The 20,366-nt window shown below is 33.2% G+C and overlaps 1 protein-coding gene across 3 annotated transcripts in view; it reads right to left on the bottom strand.

Moving 5' to 3' along the window:
* ATRNL1 (attractin like 1) overlaps positions 1 to 20,366 on the bottom strand; it is a 744,737-nt gene that overhangs the window by 469,800 nt on the left and 254,571 nt on the right. For all 3 annotated transcript variants that reach the window (XM_043926138.1, XM_043926139.1, XM_043926140.1), the window contains 3 exons: positions 10,976 to 11,070; positions 4,892 to 4,970; positions 2,817 to 2,974 (listed from right to left, as the gene is read on the bottom strand). In XM_043926138.1, coding sequence (XP_043782073.1) covers positions 2,817 to 2,974; positions 4,892 to 4,970; positions 10,976 to 11,070 — 332 coding nt within the window. The remainder of the gene's footprint in view (positions 1 to 2,816; positions 2,975 to 4,891; positions 4,971 to 10,975; positions 11,071 to 20,366) is intronic.

Here is a 20,366-nt window from a genome sequence, read left to right as displayed (position 1 = left end):
ATTCACATTGATATTAATCAAAGTGAATAGCTCAGAAAATATTTCATAACATTAACAAAACTAAAATAATGTCCCTGAAACTTCATATCAATATAGGAGAAAGTCTTTCCCCGTTTCTGTCTGAGATAGCTAAATCAGAATTCTATAAATCCAACCAGAATAGAATTCAGTCTATATACTTTGTAAAATAGAACCTAGAGACTGAAAGGGAATGAACCAATTCAATAATTATTTATATAACGTGGTATAAAGAATGTCAAGAGAAGCATCTTTAAGATTGTCATAGAAGGAGACACTGAGTTCTTGAGTTTCCCAAAGACATCTCCATTGGATGCCTTGCTTTTTAAGTCTATAACATCTCGTGTTACTTCAAAGCTAATTTAAAGTTGAATTTCTTTACCTATAACTGAGACGATGATGATTAAGATTTTTCAAGCTACTTGACAGTGGAGAATACTTTCAGTACTATTTCATCCCCTAGCAAAATATCCTGTCTGTGACTGAAACTTAAGAAATATTTGCTGGATAGTATAGCCAAAAACTTATATAAGTGTACAATCCGCCATTACCATAGGAAGCACTACTTTTTATTAGCCTTTGACTGATTAAATACAGAAGATACTGAAGAAATAACAATCATTATCAATTCTCTTTATTTTCTTAATTTTTCAGAAATATACAAAATTCTATCATCACGCTACTAAGATTCTTCTCATTAATAGCAAAATTAGATCCAAATTGGATCAAACCAGATGAAGTACTTTTCTACTTTCTTACATATCAATTAAAATGTCTCCTTATTCATGTAATACTTTTAAAATTGTGATCTGTTAAATCTGTTTAAACAATACATAGAAACATTATAACTGAAAGTACTCAAAAGAACTGTAATATAAAAAAGAACACGTCCCAATTTATTTTGTAAGGCCAGTAGTACCATCCTACAAAGTTAGTAAGACTGCATGAATAGAAACCCACAGACTGATTTGCCCCAAAAACATAGGCATAAAAATTTGTAAAATTTCAACAAGTTGAATCCAGCAATATATTAAAGTTGTAATACAAAATGACTAAGTGGAGTTTACCCTTCATTACCAAGACTGGCTGGTCATTCAAAAATAAATCAATGTACTCAATTCTATTAGCAAACAGATCTCAATTAAAATAATTTTACTATTTTACACTTAAAAACAGAAAGCTTATTATAGTTGTATAAACAAACACACATACTCATAAGCCTTAATAGTAACATAACATATTCCACAGGATTGATATAATGATTTTACTCAAAAAGTAGGAATTAGGATGTACCTATCTTGACCATCATAGTTATTTTCAACATTTTATTACTTTTGGAAAGTGGGATATTTTAATTTCATTATAGAAATTCTAGATTGGCTTCTAGAACACACTACTAGTATGATCTCAAAGGAAAATCCAATTTAGAAAGTTAATATCTAATCATTAAATATTCATGAACATTCTAAAGTGTGTAATTTGCTTAAAAATAAAATATAATTAGATAGCCATGAAATAAAGGGCAGGAAACAATCAGAAATATAGCAATTCTTTCAATTTTAATTACTATTTAATAAGCTCATGGATGAGACTTTTGTCACCTTCAATCATAATCTGAATAAAACAAATGAAATCTGATTAATATTTCTATATAAATAATAAAAAATAAAATGATGCCTTTAGCATCCTAAAGGTCAAAATTCTAAAAACCCATAAGAAAACATTTCTGACATATTTTTACTATATTAACATCTAATTCAATCACAATAAAGAAGTAAATTTATCAAATTAATTATCATTACTACTTACTGAGTAGTAATTTATACTAATATTTCTTGAACAAGTAAGTAATTTCCTTAATTTAGACATGAAATCAACCTTACAAATCAAAATTTTTCAAGCAAATATACAATTTTTAAAAGTCACTGTCTTCCCACAAATCACACATAAACTGATAAAGCATGCAAAATTTTCTAGTCACAAATCAAAAATGGTCATTTATTAATAAAAAAGAATAAATTATCAGTAATTTTTTTAAAGATCACAAAACATAACGGCTCAACATAGGGTTTGGCACACATGAGCTATTTAATAAACTAATCTGAACTCAATCTAATCAAATAATCATAAAAGAATGAATAAATAAACCTAAACATTTTAACACATAGATATTTCCTTCATAAAAGAATAAGTAAGAATACACACCTGGACTATTTTAAGATAGTAAGAATATCCTAAATGTCCCTAGCAATAAATCAGAAGCCTTTAGCAGTCTATCACTAAACACAATAGAAATAAAATATACAACATATACAGAGCATACAAAGAAATCAGTAGTGAGAAGTAGTGAGCCTTAAAGAATTAACTGTAAGGTACTGCTAGTTCTAAATTTTTCACGATGATTTGAATTATGTTCAATTATATAATAAAGATTGCTAAAAAAAGTCAATGATTTCAAAAGGGATTGTAAGAAAATAATATCTATTTAACCCTCAAAGAATGAAATCAGTCGGAAATATAAATGTCATAGTTATTTCAAGTTCTGATACATTTTTTAATAATATAATCACACTGAAAAATTAGTACATACTTATTAGTACATATTCAGTATTATTTGTTCAAACATTTTTTACAAAGACATTAATCATCACAGACACCCACTGTATCCTTTCTATGAAGGATCAATACATGCGTCACATTGTGCAAAATATAGAAACCTTTATCACCTCTTTGAACAAAAACAGCATTCTTTTTCATATGAAAATATTCAGTGGTCATTAAATACTATTAACACTTACCTGTATTTTAATAGGCCATGAAAAGTTGCTGACGTATACATAGAATGTAATGTTTGGATTGCTTCTAAAGTTAAATTTTTCGTAGGAAAAACTATCTCTGTATTCTTTTATATTAGTCTTAGAAACTATAGGAGTCTCCTCTCCAGATATTGTTCCAGCTAAAATGTAAATAATAACAAATTTAAATAATTCATATTAAGGAAGCATATCTTTATTAAAGTAACATTTACATATATATGATATTTACTTAATTTTTCTAACTGTACTTATAAGGACATAACTATGCAAATAAACTCATGTTTATAATGTAGAATGACAAGGAAGAAATAAGATTTGTCATAAATATAATGGAAACAGATTTAGTATAAAAACTATTTTTTAAAATAATACCAATTATTTTAAGTGCTACATACTAGGCACTGACTTAGAGACTTTATATCCTATTCTAATAAAAACTTTATCCCATAGGTATTCCATCTCTGTTTTTCAAATTGGAAACTGAGCCTCAGAAAGATTAAGACATTTGCCTCAAGTTTATAGCTACTGAACAGTAAAGTCCTCTTTGGAACTCAAGTAATACATAGCTTCAGGAACTGATGTTTTGCTACTTATTTCTCCACAGAGCCTTTCAAAACAAAATATGTCTCAATCCAATTAAAAAACGGAAAAGAAATCAATTTTTTTTGTTTACCACGTATTGAACCATCACTATTTTGAGTAAAGTGGGAGGAAGATATAATTTAAAACATGAGCTAAAAATTCAATTAGTTAAACACATATTGGTTACTCAATAAATATTTAGTGAAATTAACCAAATGGAAGAAAGCCCTTTGCCTTAAAGATAAGAACAGTTAGGATACTGAGCAACTGAATTATTTTCTAACCGATCATCTGTTCCAAAATTACCATGAATGCTTTTTTAAAAATGCAGGTTTCCTGGTGACATCTTCCAAACTAATAAATCAAAATATTGAAGATTTGGTTTTGAGAATCTGAAAATTACAAGTAATCTCTTGCATACTGAAGGCACTGTTCTAAAGTGATTACTGAGGTTTTATATATTTTTGTTGCCAAATTTTAAAACTCTTGTAGGGTCAATTTGTTATGCAGAATTTCACATTAACAGTACAAGTTATCATGAACTCGTAGTTAATGAAACTTACAATGTCAAGATTTCACTATATGTTTACACTATTGTAACAAAATATGTACATATGTATCTAAAGTTTTTAATTCTTATATATGTAAAATAAAAATTGGAATTGCAAAGACCCCTTCTCATCTGAATTATGTTTCTATAATTCTATTCATACTTATTAAAATGGCACATGATTTAATTTTAAGAAATCATATATGGATTTCTAAGGAATCCTATATTTTCTTTAAAAGTTTCCAGTACTTTTATGCAACAGTATATCCTTTATATAGAAAGTAGAAACCAACAGCATTTCTTTAAAACAGCAAGCATACTTTTTCATAATCCAACATACAGATTTGTACTTTTTGTATTTCTTAAAAGTGAGCAATTTCAATTTATAAACCTTATTATGGAAGAAATATTAAGTGTAGGGTTTTTTAACCCTCTCTCAGAACCAAATCCAACAATGATAGGGGGTACAAATCCAAGCTTAAAGGTAATAGGTAAGTTGGTAATTTACCAGCATACACAGAAATAATTTGTTGTTGTTTTTTTTAATTTGTTGTTTTATATCAATATTAAAGTTATTAAATTTATAGCTTCAATGGTGAGTCAAATAATTGAAATCTCAGTCTCTTTAGTCATTAACAAAGTAATCTGTCTTAATTAAAATCACAGGAATTCATAACACTGCCATATGAAAAAATAAGTAGTGTAAAATATCTGTTATCTAATATTAACTGAATTAGGGAGAAAGTTAACAGAATAATGACACTTTATTAATAATGCTACTTAATATTTTTACCTAAAACAGCACAAATATTCTGGCATAGAATATTTTTATTTCAATTATTTAAATTAACAGTAGAAAGGTCTTATCAGAAACCTTACACATAGGAACAGAAGTAAAAGACACATGACCACAAAGTTCTCTTACCTGTTGAACCAACCGACCATGTAATGTTGAGATTAAAGTTGTTTGATGCATTAATTGAAATATCCAAATTTTTGTTTGACTACCAAGAAAGAAAATATGAAGATTAAAAAACCAGAATAATACTAGATGTTATCTTTAATGTTTCAATTATGCCCATGCTGTTTCTCTAACTGTGAACATTAAGTCAATAGTTAAGTGAGAAAGTGTAGACACCAATTACACGTTTTTAATGAAAAAAAAAAGCTGATAAATTCAAAGGTATATTTAAAGTTCCCATTTGTCTTTCCTACTATAACTTGGTCTTCTACATGTAGCCAGAGGCTGCTATAATTCAATACTTGTATTTTGATTTTCTTGGCTTACCTGTAGTTAATATTTAAATGATATGGGTTTGGTTAGTCCAAAGTTATTTCACAGCAATGGATGATTGTTTTGTTGAAAGATTTCTTGTTAGCTGCATATAGTATTAGTATATACACATTTTTCGGTTAAAAAATTACTTGAAACGTAAAACTTAGAGGTAAAAGTTATAAACCTACTTGGGGAAAAAGAAGGATCAAGTCATATAAACATGTGTAGAGAGGAACACTGAAGAATTTTATATTGATCAACCTGCATCTTGTCATTAATTTAATTGCACAGAAGCAAATGTCCAAGAGATTTCTTTAAATGTTATTTGCTATTATCCTACTCCAAGAGATGAGGAACAAAAATTATGTATGATTATAACTATCAAGACTTGCAGAAAGGCATAGAAAGATAGTCATACTGAATAGCTTTAGCTGCAGATATTGAGTGTGCTTTGCTGTGTTTTAAATATACAAAGACTCTTAGAAAAAGCTGTGTTGCTAAGTAATACCTGGCTACTAAAATAATTAAAATTAATTCCTTGATATTACAACTTTTTCTAAATAAGACAGAATAAGAAAGCCAATAGAAAACGTATTGCCAATTTTCTGAGTGGCTCTTAGAGAAAGTAAGTCTATAAGCAATTAAGTTTCCCATCTAATAGAAATAGTGTTACGAAGAAACGGACAGAAGAACATGGTTCTTCCCTGCTATGGGAGAAAGAAGAAGCAGAATGATAAAAGGCAAAGGCTGCTGGGTGATGTGTGACAGTCATTTCATGTAAATGATACACTAAGACCCAACTATTTAACTTCAAATAAAAACTACTCTAAATGATTGCCATAGAGACGGGGACAGATGGGCCTCTATTAAGAACTAACAATGCTCCATAATCATTGAAAGATACTCTCTTCAAAGTTTCCAGGAAGCAAATATAAACTCAACAAGAATGGTCATCTTGAAAGAGTATACAAAATAAAATGTGTGGTAGTAAGGCTGAACAATTTTGCCACATAGATTTTTCAGGGTAGTGCTCATTACTACTAAAGAGATAACATAGGAGAATTTGAAGTGATCAAAGAAAAACAAGGCTTGGAGTTTAAAAATATACAGTATTTCAGAAGGGCACTATATTATCCACCAGAGTCATATTTGTTACTGGCCACAAATGTAAGAAGGAAGTTAACTTACTGAGTTCTATTGGTAAGCTATTAAAATATTCTCTCATATGTACCACAAAACTTTCAACCTTCTTAAGACCCTTCCACTTTTTAAAGATACGAAAACAGATGACACTGATTCAAAAATAATGCCAATATTAATGACTCAAGTAGTAAATGCAAAAAGCTTTTGTCAGCGTGCAAACAGTCTGTCCAACAGACTGCATTACTCAGGTGTGGTAGTAACATCTATTTCATCATACTATAATGCTGCATTAAGGAGAACACAGATATGAAGAGAAGAAATTTCTCTGGTAACAAATACTGATTTACTCCATCAATAATGAACTAACCAGACCCGAAAACCAATCACTGCTTCATATTAATTAAATCATGTTCATGAGGCAATGAAGTGAATTTGCAGAGTATTCATTGTTGAATCGGATGATCTTGGGTTCAAATCTTAGACCTTTAATGTACATGTGTATTGATTTAGAGAAGAGCTACCCTTATACTTTCTGAAAATCAGCTTTCTTATCTCTAAAATGGGCTTCTCTGGTAGCTCAGCGGTAAACAATCTGACTGCCAATGCAGGGGATGGAGGTTCGATCCCTGGGTCGAGAAGATCCCCTGGAGAAGAAAATGGCAATCCCCTTCAGTATTCCTGCCTGGGAAATCCCATAAACAGAGGAGTCTGGCAGGCCCCAGTGCATGGGGTCACAAAAATATTGGACACAACTTGGCAACTAAACAACAACAATCTCTAAAATGGGCATATCATGACTTCCCTAAAGACTTTTTTGGGAAAATTAAACAAGATAATTTCTCAAAAAACTTTCATGGTTTCAGGCCATCATGCTGATAATGGTCGTGTTATTGATATTATTAGGTCTGGGGACACAGGATTTCTTCTTTTCCTTCTCCTTTTTCATCTTCCCTTTTACTAAAGGACTCAGAAAGAAGGCATGACTGTTGACCTCTGAGAAAGGTTGACTTTCTTTATTATTAATGCAATAGTTAAAAAAAAAAAAAGGGTTGTTTTCTATGAAAACAAAACATGGTAGAAACAGTGCACCCCTAAGAAAGCTTAAATCATTATTTTTATCATGACGTTGCATTTTAGTAATTCTGTGTGTCTTATTTTGCGTCAGGGAAATTTGAGAATAACTGCTATTACTACTAAAAAAGGTCATACAAAATTTCCAACTGATACAGAAAACTATAAAACTTTCCTTGAAATTTAACTTCATCCTCTCAAGTTCAGGCATTAATGAAATATATGGTACTATAACTAAAGTCTTATAAAATATATTTAAGGTCAAGGAAAATATGCTGGACTCCAAGAAGTAATACTGTGACTACCACAGTAACTGACAAAATTAGTCATTTAGAACATTATTGTTAGACATGGTTAAGTTCAGCAAGATCATATTATACAAGAAACTACTCCAGAAATTGTTAACATAAAAGCACTGGTTGAGATGATGTATAGTAGGTTAGAATTAAATTTGTTTTCAAAATGTAATAAATGCATAAAAATGAAAGTACTTCTTCTTTGTAGAAGAGGCCCAGACTAACAATACATGTTAATTTCAGAAATTGTTGTAAGTTGCATTTTTCTTTAATTATAAATTGTATGTATAGATATATATGTAGTTATGAATTACTTATAATGATGTTACAAGCATTCTTAGTGGTACTAAGATATGACAGTTTAGTGTCCATCAGTTTCCCAAAACATGTGTCTGGGCTCTTGGTTTCAACTGAACAAAACAGCAAAAATTAAAACTGAAAGCTGTGATAATGTAAGAACTCAAGGATTTCTGGGAATTGAAAGAGGAGAGGATAGTCAAGAGAGAAACAAACTAGAATTATGGCTAATCTGAGCTTATTTGTATGACACCACGGATAATACTGGAGAGAAGTACTGTTCACACCTACATTGTGAGCCAGACATCCCACTTATATTAAATTTCTTATGTCCTCAATGAACTCCACAAGTTTGGAATTACTATTTATGAATAAAATTCTGATTCATGTGACAACATGGATGAACATTCAAAACACTGAAACATTAAGCTAAGTGAAATAAATCAGAAATAGATGTAAAAATGTTACTTGATTACACACATGAGGTACCTGGAATACAGAGACAGAAAGTAGAATAAAGGCTTCCCAATGATGGGAGTAGAGGAGGAATAGAGAGTTATTGCTTAATAGAAACAGAGATCCTACTTGGATTGATGAAACATCTTGATAATGGACTGTGGTGATGGTTGTATAGCATTGTAAATTTACTTAAATGCCATGAAACCATACACTTAAAAATGGTTAATATATAAATATTACTTCATGTATGCTTTACTACAACACTGTAAACAGTGTTTACAATGCATTTATTAAAACACTCTTCTACTAAAACTGTAGTTTCTGACATATTATTAATGTCTTCATAAAAATACATACCATCAGTGAAGAGAGCATTATCATGTATAGAAAATATCTTCTAAAATCTTTATTTAAAAATCAAAACTTTCTACAAAGTTTTTTTTTAATAATAAAATATTTTGTTTTTAAAAATATGCAGTGTGAAAAAATAACTATAAAATGCAACTTGATGTTATACTGGACTGTGTTGCCATTTCCTTCTCCAGGAAAAGTCAAAACATTAAATATAATCCCCAAAATGTAGGCATTCCTTAAAACCTAAGGACTAAGGAGTAACATAAAATGAACTTCTCTATTTCGGGGAAAGAGAGATCTAATTTACTGAAAAATGAAAATTTAAGAAATTACACTATTAGCTGGCAAGTTCAGTAAAACAATTTAGAGGAAAGAAGTTTGCAAATGTCAGAATACATTTTGAGGTTTTCACCTATTTGAAAAACTATTAAAAAAACATGACATGGGCTTAATAAGCTGAATTAATGTATAGTTAGAATGAAGCACTACAGAAAGAGTGACATCAGCAAAACAGTGTAATAGGAAGTCCTAGCCCTCATCCCTGACAAAAACACCAATTTAACAGTGATCTATGGACCAAATTACTGCTTTGAGCAGACCAAAATCCAGTTAAGAAGTTGCAGTACAAAAATTAAATGCAAAACTGAGACTAGCTACACTATAATGCATAAAAAGAACAATTTCACTCTACCACGGTCAGCAGCTCACCCAAGACAGCACAGCTCAATATCGGAAAGACCAACGTGGCCAACGACTGCTTCCTTAAGGGAAACAGAGTATAACATGCATCCAATGTACTTGATCTTTATTTAATGTTACTGCCCAAATGACCTGTTCCTGTCTTGACTAGACAGAAAGCACTAAAAAATCAAGCATAGTGTGGACATCTGACATCAGTTAAACAAACAAAAAGTGTGTGGCTGACTACAGCCAACATGACTCAGAGAGACTGGTAGAAGGGGCACAACTCTGAGACTTCTCCCCCAGAAGAAAGTGTTAAGAGACACAAGCCTGCAAACAGTGTATGCTGAGTTGCTTCAGTTGTGTCTGCCTCTGCAATGCTATGGACTGGAGCCCACCAGGCTCCTCTGTCCTAGGGATTTTCCAGGCAAGAATACTGGAGTGGATCGCCATTTCCTTCTCCAGGGGATCTTCCTGACCGAGGATCCAACCTGCTTCTCTTTATGTCTCCTGCATTAACAGGCGGGTTCTTTATCACTAGCGCCACCTGGTAAGACCTAAAGATCTAATGCTCTACATAGTGATTATGAATAACAATACTGTTGTTGCTCTTGTTGTTCAGTCGCTAAGTTGTGACCTACTCTTTGCAACCCCATGGACTGCAGCATGCCAGGTTTGTCCATCCTCCACTAACTCCCGGAGTTTGTTCAAGTTCATGTCCATGAGGATATGAGGATGAGCTGGTTGTATAGCATCACCGACTCAATGAACATGAATAACAATACTGTATCATAAATTTCAAAGTTGCTAAGAGACTTTAATTATCATTAACTCCCCAAAATTACAATTAGGTGACATGATTGCAGTGTTAAGTCATGTTATGCTTGTAATTATATTGCAATATACACATATATTAAATCAGCATATTATACACTTTTAACTTATACTATAAGATGTCAATTATATCTCAGTAAAGATGTTTTTTGAAACCTAGCATTCATATAACTCAGATAAACCAAAGGGTTTATAAAAAAAAGACAATGAAAACGTACTATTACGTAACAGTATATTAAAAAAAGAAAATATATATAATATAGCTTGTGTTATGAACTAATAGGTTTTATTTTCAAAGACGACTACTACCAGTGTGAAAACATAATTAAAAACAGAAACACTGCTGTAAGCCTGAAAAAAATAACAGAAATAATGTATACACTGTAGGACTATTTGCAAAATCTGAAATATCAAGGTAAAAAATTTTCTGACTACAAAGATGCTTAGGTTTTGTGAAAAGAAAAACCTAATAGGATTTGTTTTTCTACAAAAGCCCTACAGTGTGATAATTCTGAGAAGAGACACAATTACAATGAAACATAGAAAACATTGCATCCATTGATATAACTACACTATAAAAGTTAAATGATCTTCTCACCTGTTCTGGGTTTGCTATGAAGTTTATGGCAGTATGGTGGCGATCATCTTCCTGTAATAAGCTGAATGTAAACTGATAATCAATCAAAAGGCTGTCTGTAGGGGAACAAAATACAATCCCGATAGGTACTTTTAAAACTTGCTTGAAAAACAAGTTAGGTGAAAACATTGAATATCTGCATTGAAAATTATTGTCATTAAATCACTAGTGGTGTATTCAAGACTGGCAAAATATAAATCATTGTTATCAAGCAACAAAAAGCAAAATGCACATATAAAAGCATTTAACACTTCAAAATTATATTTATTACTTCCGTTACCATTATAAAGTTTCTACAAACTACAGTTTTTTTCTGGAAAACTACAAAAGAGAATAAAATAAAGTCATCCATAATCTTACAATCAGACAAAATTAGAGGTAATATTTTGGTGCATTATATTCAAGTTAAAATTGTATAAATAGAAAAATAACAGGGAGACACTTTGATGTTCTAGTTTTATAAATTCAAAATTCTTTGAAAACATGAATTTTAATAGCTAAGTAATTCTGGTTTAGGAAAGGCAGAGGAACCAGAGATCAAATTGCCAACATTCACTGGAACATCGAAAAAGCAAGAGAGTTCCAGAAAAACATCTATTTTTGCTTTATTGACTATGCCAAAGCCTTTGACTGTGTGGATCACAATAAACTGTGGAAAATTCTGAAAGAGATGGGAATACCAGACCACCTGACCTGCCACTTGAGAAACCTGTATGCAGGTCAGGAAGCAACAGTGGACATGGAACAACAGACTGGTTCCAAATAGGAAAAGGAATACGTCAAGGCTGTATATTGTTACCCTACTTATTTAACTTAAATGCAGAGTACATCATGAGAAACGCTGGGCTGGAAGAAGCACAAGCTGGAATCAAGATTGCTGGGAGAAATATCAGTAACCTCAGATACGCAGATGACACCACCCTTATGGCAGAAAGTGAAGAGGAATTACAAAGCTTCTTGATGAAGGTGAAAGAGGAGAGTGGAAAAATTGGCTTAAAGCTCAACATTCAGAAAACTAAGATCATGGCATCTGGTCCCATCACTTCATGGCAAATAGAATGGGAAACAGTGGAAACAGTGGCTGACTTTCTTTTGGGGGGCTCCAAAATCACTGCAGATGGTGATTGCAGCCATGAAATTAAAATATGCTAGACAGCATATTAAAAAACAGAGACACTACCTTGTCAACAAAGATCCATCTAGTCAAGGCTATGGTTTTTCCAGTAGTCATGTATGGATATGAGAGTTGGACTAGAAAGAAAGCTGACCGCCAAAGAATTGATGCTTTTGAACTGTGGTGTTGGAGAAGACTCTTGAGAGTCCCTTGGACTGCAAGGAGATACAACCAGTCCATCCTAAAGGAGATCAGTCCTGGGTGTTCATTGGAAGGACTGATGCTGAAGCTGAAACTCCAATACTTTGGCCACCTCATGTGAAGAGTTGACTCATTGGAAAAGACCCTGATGCTGGGAGGGATTGGGGGCAGGAGGAGAGGGGACGACAGAGGATGAGATGAGTGGATGGCATCACCGACTCAGTGGACATAAGTTGGGTGAACTCCAGGAGTTGGTGATGGACAGGGCAGCCTGGCGTGCTGCGGTTCATGGGGTTACAGAGTCGGACATGTCTGAGTGACCGAACTGACAGTGAATATTTCATCACAAGCCATAAAGCATTTACTTGTCCCTATTATTATGGTAATTTTTACTTTGTGAAATCTTTTAAATATTTCAAATTATTTAAATAGGAAAGAATTCTATTTTTTGGAAACATAACTTTCATGTTATGCCCTCAGCCGTTAAGTATGATTAAAGTTAAAAGTAAAGATAGGAACAATATCACTGGATTTATTGTCAGAGCATCATTCTTCATGTTGCTTCCTTTATACCTTGTAAGATCCACTCTATATATTTCTTATGTAATTTAATGCAAGGCAATACTTTGTTTTTCCAAGATTTTATTACAGGCACCATTATCCATGATAATGAGGATTATATAATAGGTCATATTTCTGCTTTTCATATGACTGCCAGAAAATGCAGGGAAAATTCAATGGCCCAGTGTTGTTCCAGACACTGGAAATATAAAATAATAAAAGGTAGAGATTTCTGTCCCATGCAACTTATATCAAATGGACTTTGAAAATTAATAAGTAATTTAAGCATATAGTATAATAATGATAATAAGTGTAATAGTCATAATCCAGTGAAAAGGAGAGAAATTTCTGTCCAGGTAGGAGTGCTTGCAATTTTGAAAAGGAAAAGTTAAAGATAATGAAGCTGAAGCTGAAGCTCTAGTATTTTGGCCACGTAATGCAAAGAGCTGACTCATTGGAACTGATCCTGATGCTGGGAAAGACTGAAGGTAGAAGAAGGGAGTGACAGAGGATGAAATGGTTAAATACCATCACTGACTCAATGGACATGAATCTGAGCAAACTCCAGGAGATAGTGAAGGACAGAGAAGCCTGGTGTTGCAAAGAGTTGGACACGACTTAGCGACTGAACAACAACCACCGTTTAAAGATCAAAAGTAGTTAAGAGAAAAAGTCATGGAGGTTACAACAGAAAGTGTAATCCAGGCAGAGGAAATAAGCACAAAAACCTCAACAAAAGAACAAGTCTTAACTGTGATTCCAATAAAGAGACTGCGGCAGGAATGTTACAAAAAGTGATGGTAGAGATAGGAATAGCAAGGAAGGTAACGGGAAGGGGTCACACACAGTGAATGAATTTGGAAGGTGTACCAAAAAGAATTAACTAAATAAACATGCAGCATTTTAAAGAAAGAAAAGTAACAGGTTTTACTTTTTGGCCCAAGACCAGGTAAAATGTCAGCATTAACTGAGATGGGTGAGAACGGGTTTTATTTGTTGCCAGTGTGGAATAATTGGAAGCTTAGTTTTGAAGATGTTAAGTTTGTTACTTATTGAGTATCTACATGATACGCTGAGCTCAGGAGCCTAGTGGATAACAATCTGGAAATCATCTGCATTGTAATGGCCTCTAAAGCTGTGAAGCCAAGAAATCACCAGTCATAAATAGAGTAGAGGGGCCAGGGATGAGCCCTGAGGTAAAACAATGTTAAATAATCAGATCCTCTGAGGAAGCCCATGAAGGAGACTGACGGGACAGCCCATGAGATAGAGGCACAACCAGAATTCACTGTCCAGAGTGTCAAGTGAATGAAGTGCTTAGAAAAGAGAACAGTGATCACCTTGGTCAACTGCCGCCGAGGAGGTTTTACAAGTACAGACAGCTGCAATACTGAGGAAAGATACCATCAATTCAGAATAAAGAGAAAATAGGAAACTCAACGGACAGGAGTCTGAGCAAACTCTGGGAGATACTGAAGGACGGGGAAGTCTGGCGTGCTGCAGTTCATGGGGTCGCAAAGAGTTGGTCACAACTGAGCGACAGAACCACCATCACCACTGAGGAAAAATAAACATTTCAAATCTATTTTCAAATGCTTATCTGAATAATTATCTTCCTGTTTTTCTAGCTTGAAACTTAGCATTAAAGAAGTCAGGAACAGATGGCTTTGAGGAGGAAGGGGCTGGGAGACTTGGGACACTTGAGCAGCTCTGGGTAGAGGCTCCGGTGCCCCGGGACTATGAACATGTTTCTGCTCCAGGGACTCCAGTCCTCAGCCACTGTCACCAAACTCTTGCCCAGACATTCAAGTTTGATTTCTCTACTGCTATTTATTCTACTTGGAAGCACAAGATCAGTACAATGTATATTAAGCATGGTAATGATCGATCCTAACATCATCTGGGCTAGAAAGTAAATCTGAATCCTGGAGCAAAATTAGTAGGAGCATTACTGAACTCAAGTGTCTAATCAAGTACTACTCAGTGAATGTGAATTTTTATAAATTGAAGAAAGTTCAGAATTCTACACAAAATGGGTCCTTTTAAGGTTGCTTAAAGTATTCCAGAAACCAATGGTACAATTCTCCACTTAACCAGTTCTTTTTCACTCCCTAATTTCAAATACTATCATGCTGGTATATTTTAAAGGGGTTGCAAATGAGAAATTACCTGGCACAAAACATATACCTTAATGCTGCAATTTACTCTGAACTTCCTAGCTAAGTAGGGTACAGAACATAAAACATTAAAATCCTCAAGTTTATGCAAATGTGCATAATTTGAAAATAAGTTTTTATACTGCTTTAATGAAGCAATTTATTATGGTATAAAAAAGGAAATCATGTTTGACTATAAATCTATTTAAATAACATTGAATTACTGACGAATACAAAGAAATGACAGAATTGGAGGAGTAAGTGTGAACAGTGAGCTGAGAGAGCTTCTTTTTTAAACTGGGAGAAAGAGCAGCTTTTCTTAATAATCGGCATAAATAAAATTTAGTGGAATAGAAAAAGTTGATGATAAAGGAGACAAAGAAGAAATTTTAGAACAATGCCCTGGGGTAGGTAAAAGGCAGTGACCTCCTAACTCAAAAGATGACCCAGATGTGAGTCCCCTGGGTTTGTGGAGGTTTTGTTTATTTCGTTGGTTTTTCTTTCCTCTATATCTAGCCCCACTTGTGTGCTAAAGTAGCTGTAATCTAGAAATACCAACAAACTCACAACAAAGGGAAAAAAGAAAGCCTTAAGAAAATCCTGCTTCTGAGATTGTAGGCTGAAGCCCTGTCCACATCCCATCCTGTACTAAGGTGAGCAGAGGTGGAGCCCGTGCTGCTGCAGGAAACAGGGCAAAGTGTGAAGTTTTGTTAAACTCAGTGATAGGTCCACAATTTTAAAATCATGTTATTGTTCAGTCACTCAGCCACGTCCAACTCTTTGTGACCCCACAGACTGCAACACACCAGGCTTCCCTGTCCTCCTACCATCTACTGGAGCTTGCTCAAACTCATGTCCATTGAGTCGGTGATGGCATCCAGCCATCTCATCCTCTGTTGTCCCTTCTCCTCCTGCATTCAATCTTTCCCATTATCAGGGTCTTTGCTAATGCGTCAGTTCTTCGAATCAGATGGCCAAAGTATTAGTTTCAGCTTCAGTATCAGTCCTTCCAATGAATATTCAGGATTGATTTCCTCTGTGATTGACTGGTTTGATCTCCTTGCAGTCCAAGGGACTCTCAAGAGTCTTCTCCAACACTACAGCTCAAAAGCATAATTTCTTCAGTGTTCAACTTTATGGTCCAACATTCTTTATTGTCCAACATTCACATCCATACATGATTACTAAAAAACAATAGCTTTGAATAGAGGGACCTTTGTCAGCATAGTAATGCCTCTGCTTTTTAATATGCTGTATAGGTTGGTCATAGCCTTTCTTCCAAGGAGCAAGGGTCTTTTCATTTGATGGCTGCAGTCACCATCTGCAGTGATTCTGAAGCCAAAGAAAATAAAGTCTGCTACTGGATCATGCAGGAGGTCCTTTAAAATCATATGTACAACAAAACTATATGTACTATACATATGAAAATAATATACTATACTTTTCAGCATATTTTAATCTTTCAAAATTAAAAAGGAAAACCTGCATTCTGTATGTCTAAATGTAGTACTGGAGCAACAAAGGATGAGATGGTTGGATGGCATCACTGACTCAACAGACATGAGTTTGAGCAAACTCAGAGAGATAGTGAAGGACAGGGAAGCCTGGTGTGCTGCAGTTCATGGAGTCACAAAGAGTCGGACATGACTTAGTGACTGAACAACAACAAATATAGTACTAACTAGAGACAACTATTTGAAAACTTTGTGAATAGGAAATATACCAAAGATACATTTCAAAGCTTGAAGAAAACTATAAACACTACATAAATCAATCTTCTGATTTTGTAGCCTGAGCCCTGAAGGTTAGAACAGCTGTACTAAATATTCCAGCTAACAATTAGCAAACTATTTTTGATAATTCCAGGAAATCTAGATGCTGGTCATTAATTTCCAAATTAGATCTAAAAGTTACATGGGTAAGTGGGATGTACAAACAGGGTAGATCCTAAGCTGGCATGAGGTTGCTCATATGTCTAGCCTCAAATTTTGGTATAAATGAAAAAAATTATGAAAATGAAGAGAAAAGAAAAGTTGACATCTTTTGTATTGTTAATCTGACTTGCATAGTAAGGACAGAAAAGAGAAAAATAAGAGTTTGTCAACAACAGAGTAAGTATACATAAGTGTTTGATATGAGTATGGTGTTAGGTCATTTAAAATATCTATGCAGTATGCATGAAAGGAAAAAGAAAATCTAAAAAATCCCCCACAATTAAGATAAAAGACAAGATATTAACACTGAAAACTACAGTAAAAGAGAGTTAGTTAAAGTTAAAACTGTAAGAAACAAAACAGAAACAATACGCAATTATATAATGGCAAAATTAAAAATAATAGATCAGAAAATAAAGGAATTAAAACATAATTCTGCATCAGTGCTATGTAGGTCAAATCTGAAAAAGCCTCTGAGAATAGAACAGAGATGAAAATCACTCAAGAGGAAAATTAGACACAGAAATTTTCAATATATGCATGGAAAATATTGTTAAAGTTGACATCAAAACAAATTGAAAAGAAACACTTCTATGTTAAATATATGATAAAAATCTGTTGAAGATTCAAACCTAAATATTAAAAGGAAATAACCTGCATAAAAGATTAAAAAATCCAGTGTTATTCATAATAGCCCCAAAGTAAAAACAACCCAAATGTCCATCAGCTGATGAATGGAAAACAAATATGATATGTCCATACATTTGAATATTGTTTGGCCATAAAGAGGAATGAAATACTGATACCTGCTATCACCTTGGATGATATGGATGATATGATATGGATGAACCTTGAAAACATCATGATAAATAAAAGAAGCCATCACAAAAGACCACATATTCCAAAATGTCACATATACAATATTTCAAGTGGACAAATCCATATAAAGATAGGAAAAAAGATGTCAAAAGCTAGGGGAAAGGAGAAGGAGTGAGTGATAATGTCTTCAGGATTTCTCTTAGAAGAAAAATGTTGTAAAATTAGATAATGATGATGTTTTCACAACCTTGTGAATATACTGAAAATCACTGAATTCTACACTTTAAAAGGGTGATATTTTAGGTATTAGATTATATCTTAATTAAGTTGTTATTGAAAAAATACTATTGATATCCAGTCATGTGCATATGGGCATGTGCACACATGCACACACACACATTCACACAAAGGAAATATTTAGAAAGTAAGATTAGGCAAGATGTTAGGTGGTCTTGTGTAACAATATAAGTCAAAAGACAAGAAACTGGAGCAATGTTTTATGAAATATATGTACTCAACCATCCCCAATAGAAAAACAACATCATCATATTTCAGGTAAGCAAAATGCCATAAAATATAAGATCTACATAGTCATACTGAAAAAATTATTTATACACATGCTACAGCCAAGAGAAAATACAGGTATGAAAATAACTTAGCAAAAAGATCTGGCAGTGAATAGATGACAGAACTCAAGTCAGAGAAGAAAACACAGTTCTCTTTTATATCTAAAATCAGATTGTTTAGAAAGAAATATAAAATGATTAAAAAGCTACTAAAATAATAAAAATTTCAGCATGCGGTTATAAAACATAAACACCTACAGTTCTTATTTAGGGACTATTTTAATTTGTTGGAGATTATGCCTATCTCTACACCAAAAAAGTCACACCATCTTAATTACTATATCTGTATAGTTAACCCTAATATCTAAGATCTCCAGGCCCCTTTCAATGCATATCCTCTGCTTATAATAAAGCTACCCTGGGAGTACAGAGTGTTCAAGTCCTACAGGCCTTCACAAAAACTAAACACAATATACTTAAAGCATATTTAAAACACATGTGGAAATGAATCAAGAATACTATCAAGAGACGTAACAGGCAGGGGACAAAGTTTTAAATAGATAAAAGATTAATTGGAGCGGACAGGATTTCAGAGCAAGACACCAACAAAGAGAGGCAAAGTATTGCTTCAAAGGAGACAAAAATTTTGAATGAGTAAAGAAAAACAGTTATTTGTCAAACTCAAAGGAAGCAAGGCCAATACTATTTCTATGTCTAGATTCTAAGGTATGGACATCAGGAAAGGAATAAAAAAAAAAAGTTAACACTTTCCTTAGAGAAGAGTCAGGTTTCCAGATACAAGTTTCTGTTAAATCAAAATAGCAGAGTTTCAAAACCAGAGTAACAACATATTTGGTGATTTAATTTCAAAAATAACATTTTTGAAGTAAAGAAAGACTAATATCCCAGAACCAATGGGCATATGTAGCTTCCACATTCTTGTTTTAAACACCATTATCTAGTATAAGGAACCAAGGTTTCTTGGAAAATGGTTGGTTATAGTGCTAGGGAGAGAAAGAACAATGTGACTTTAAAATACCTTGTAGTCTAAAAAATAAGGAAGTACTTAGAAAATGATACAGTATTGTCAAAAGGACAGAGGAGACAATTCGAGGGAGTTCCCAACTCTAGAGCAATTTCAACTATAAAATAAAGAATAATAGCTATTATAAGCCACAAATGTGTGTATGCGTGTGTGTATCTCCATGGGTCCCTACTGATAAGTACAAGTAAGTGAATAAATAAATGAAGGAGAAGGGACTGCTCTTCCTTATAGTAATAAATGGAGAAAAAAACAGAAGCAACAATGGAATAGAAAGTTACCATCTGGCAAACACATCAATGTCTGGTGAAATATTAGGTGAAAGGACAGTGAGAAATGGGACATTTACATACTTTAAAAGAACTTCCCTGTAATACACTCACTAAACACAATAAAACGAAATGACTTTAGAGTGGAGAAACTGGCGGACATTAAGCAGTAACAATGATCTAAGACAATACCACCAATAATGGAACAAATTGATATCATATGCTTCCCGATAGGATGCACTGAGAAAAACACCACTTCTGCAGTATCCTTACTAAATATGCATGATCTGATGATCTGAACTTAATCATGAAAAAAAAACACTGGATAAATCCAGATTGAGGGATGGTCTACAAAATGACTGCCTGATATTTTACAAGGGTCAAAGTCATTTAAGAAATTTGCATTTTTTTTTACAATTCTGAAATTATTTCACATGGAAAATTTAAAAGAACTTTCTGTAAAGTTGCCTAGATGTCCTCAAGTTTCATTCAAGTCTTATATTACAGGATTTCCATTTATCTGTCAATGAACACTTAAGCTATTTCTACATTTTGGCTGTATTAAATAGCACTGCAATAACACTGGAATGCTATTATCTCTTTGAGATCCTGACTTCAACTCTCTTGGATAAACACCTAGAATGATACTGCAGAAGCTAAGTGAAATAAAACAGTTACAAAAGCACAAAT

This window comes from Cervus elaphus, chromosome 15 (assembly GCF_910594005.1).
Source record: "Cervus elaphus chromosome 15, mCerEla1.1, whole genome shotgun sequence".
Taxonomy (NCBI): domain Eukaryota; kingdom Metazoa; phylum Chordata; class Mammalia; order Artiodactyla; family Cervidae; genus Cervus; species Cervus elaphus.
This window is presented reverse-complemented; position numbering and strand designations above follow the sequence as displayed.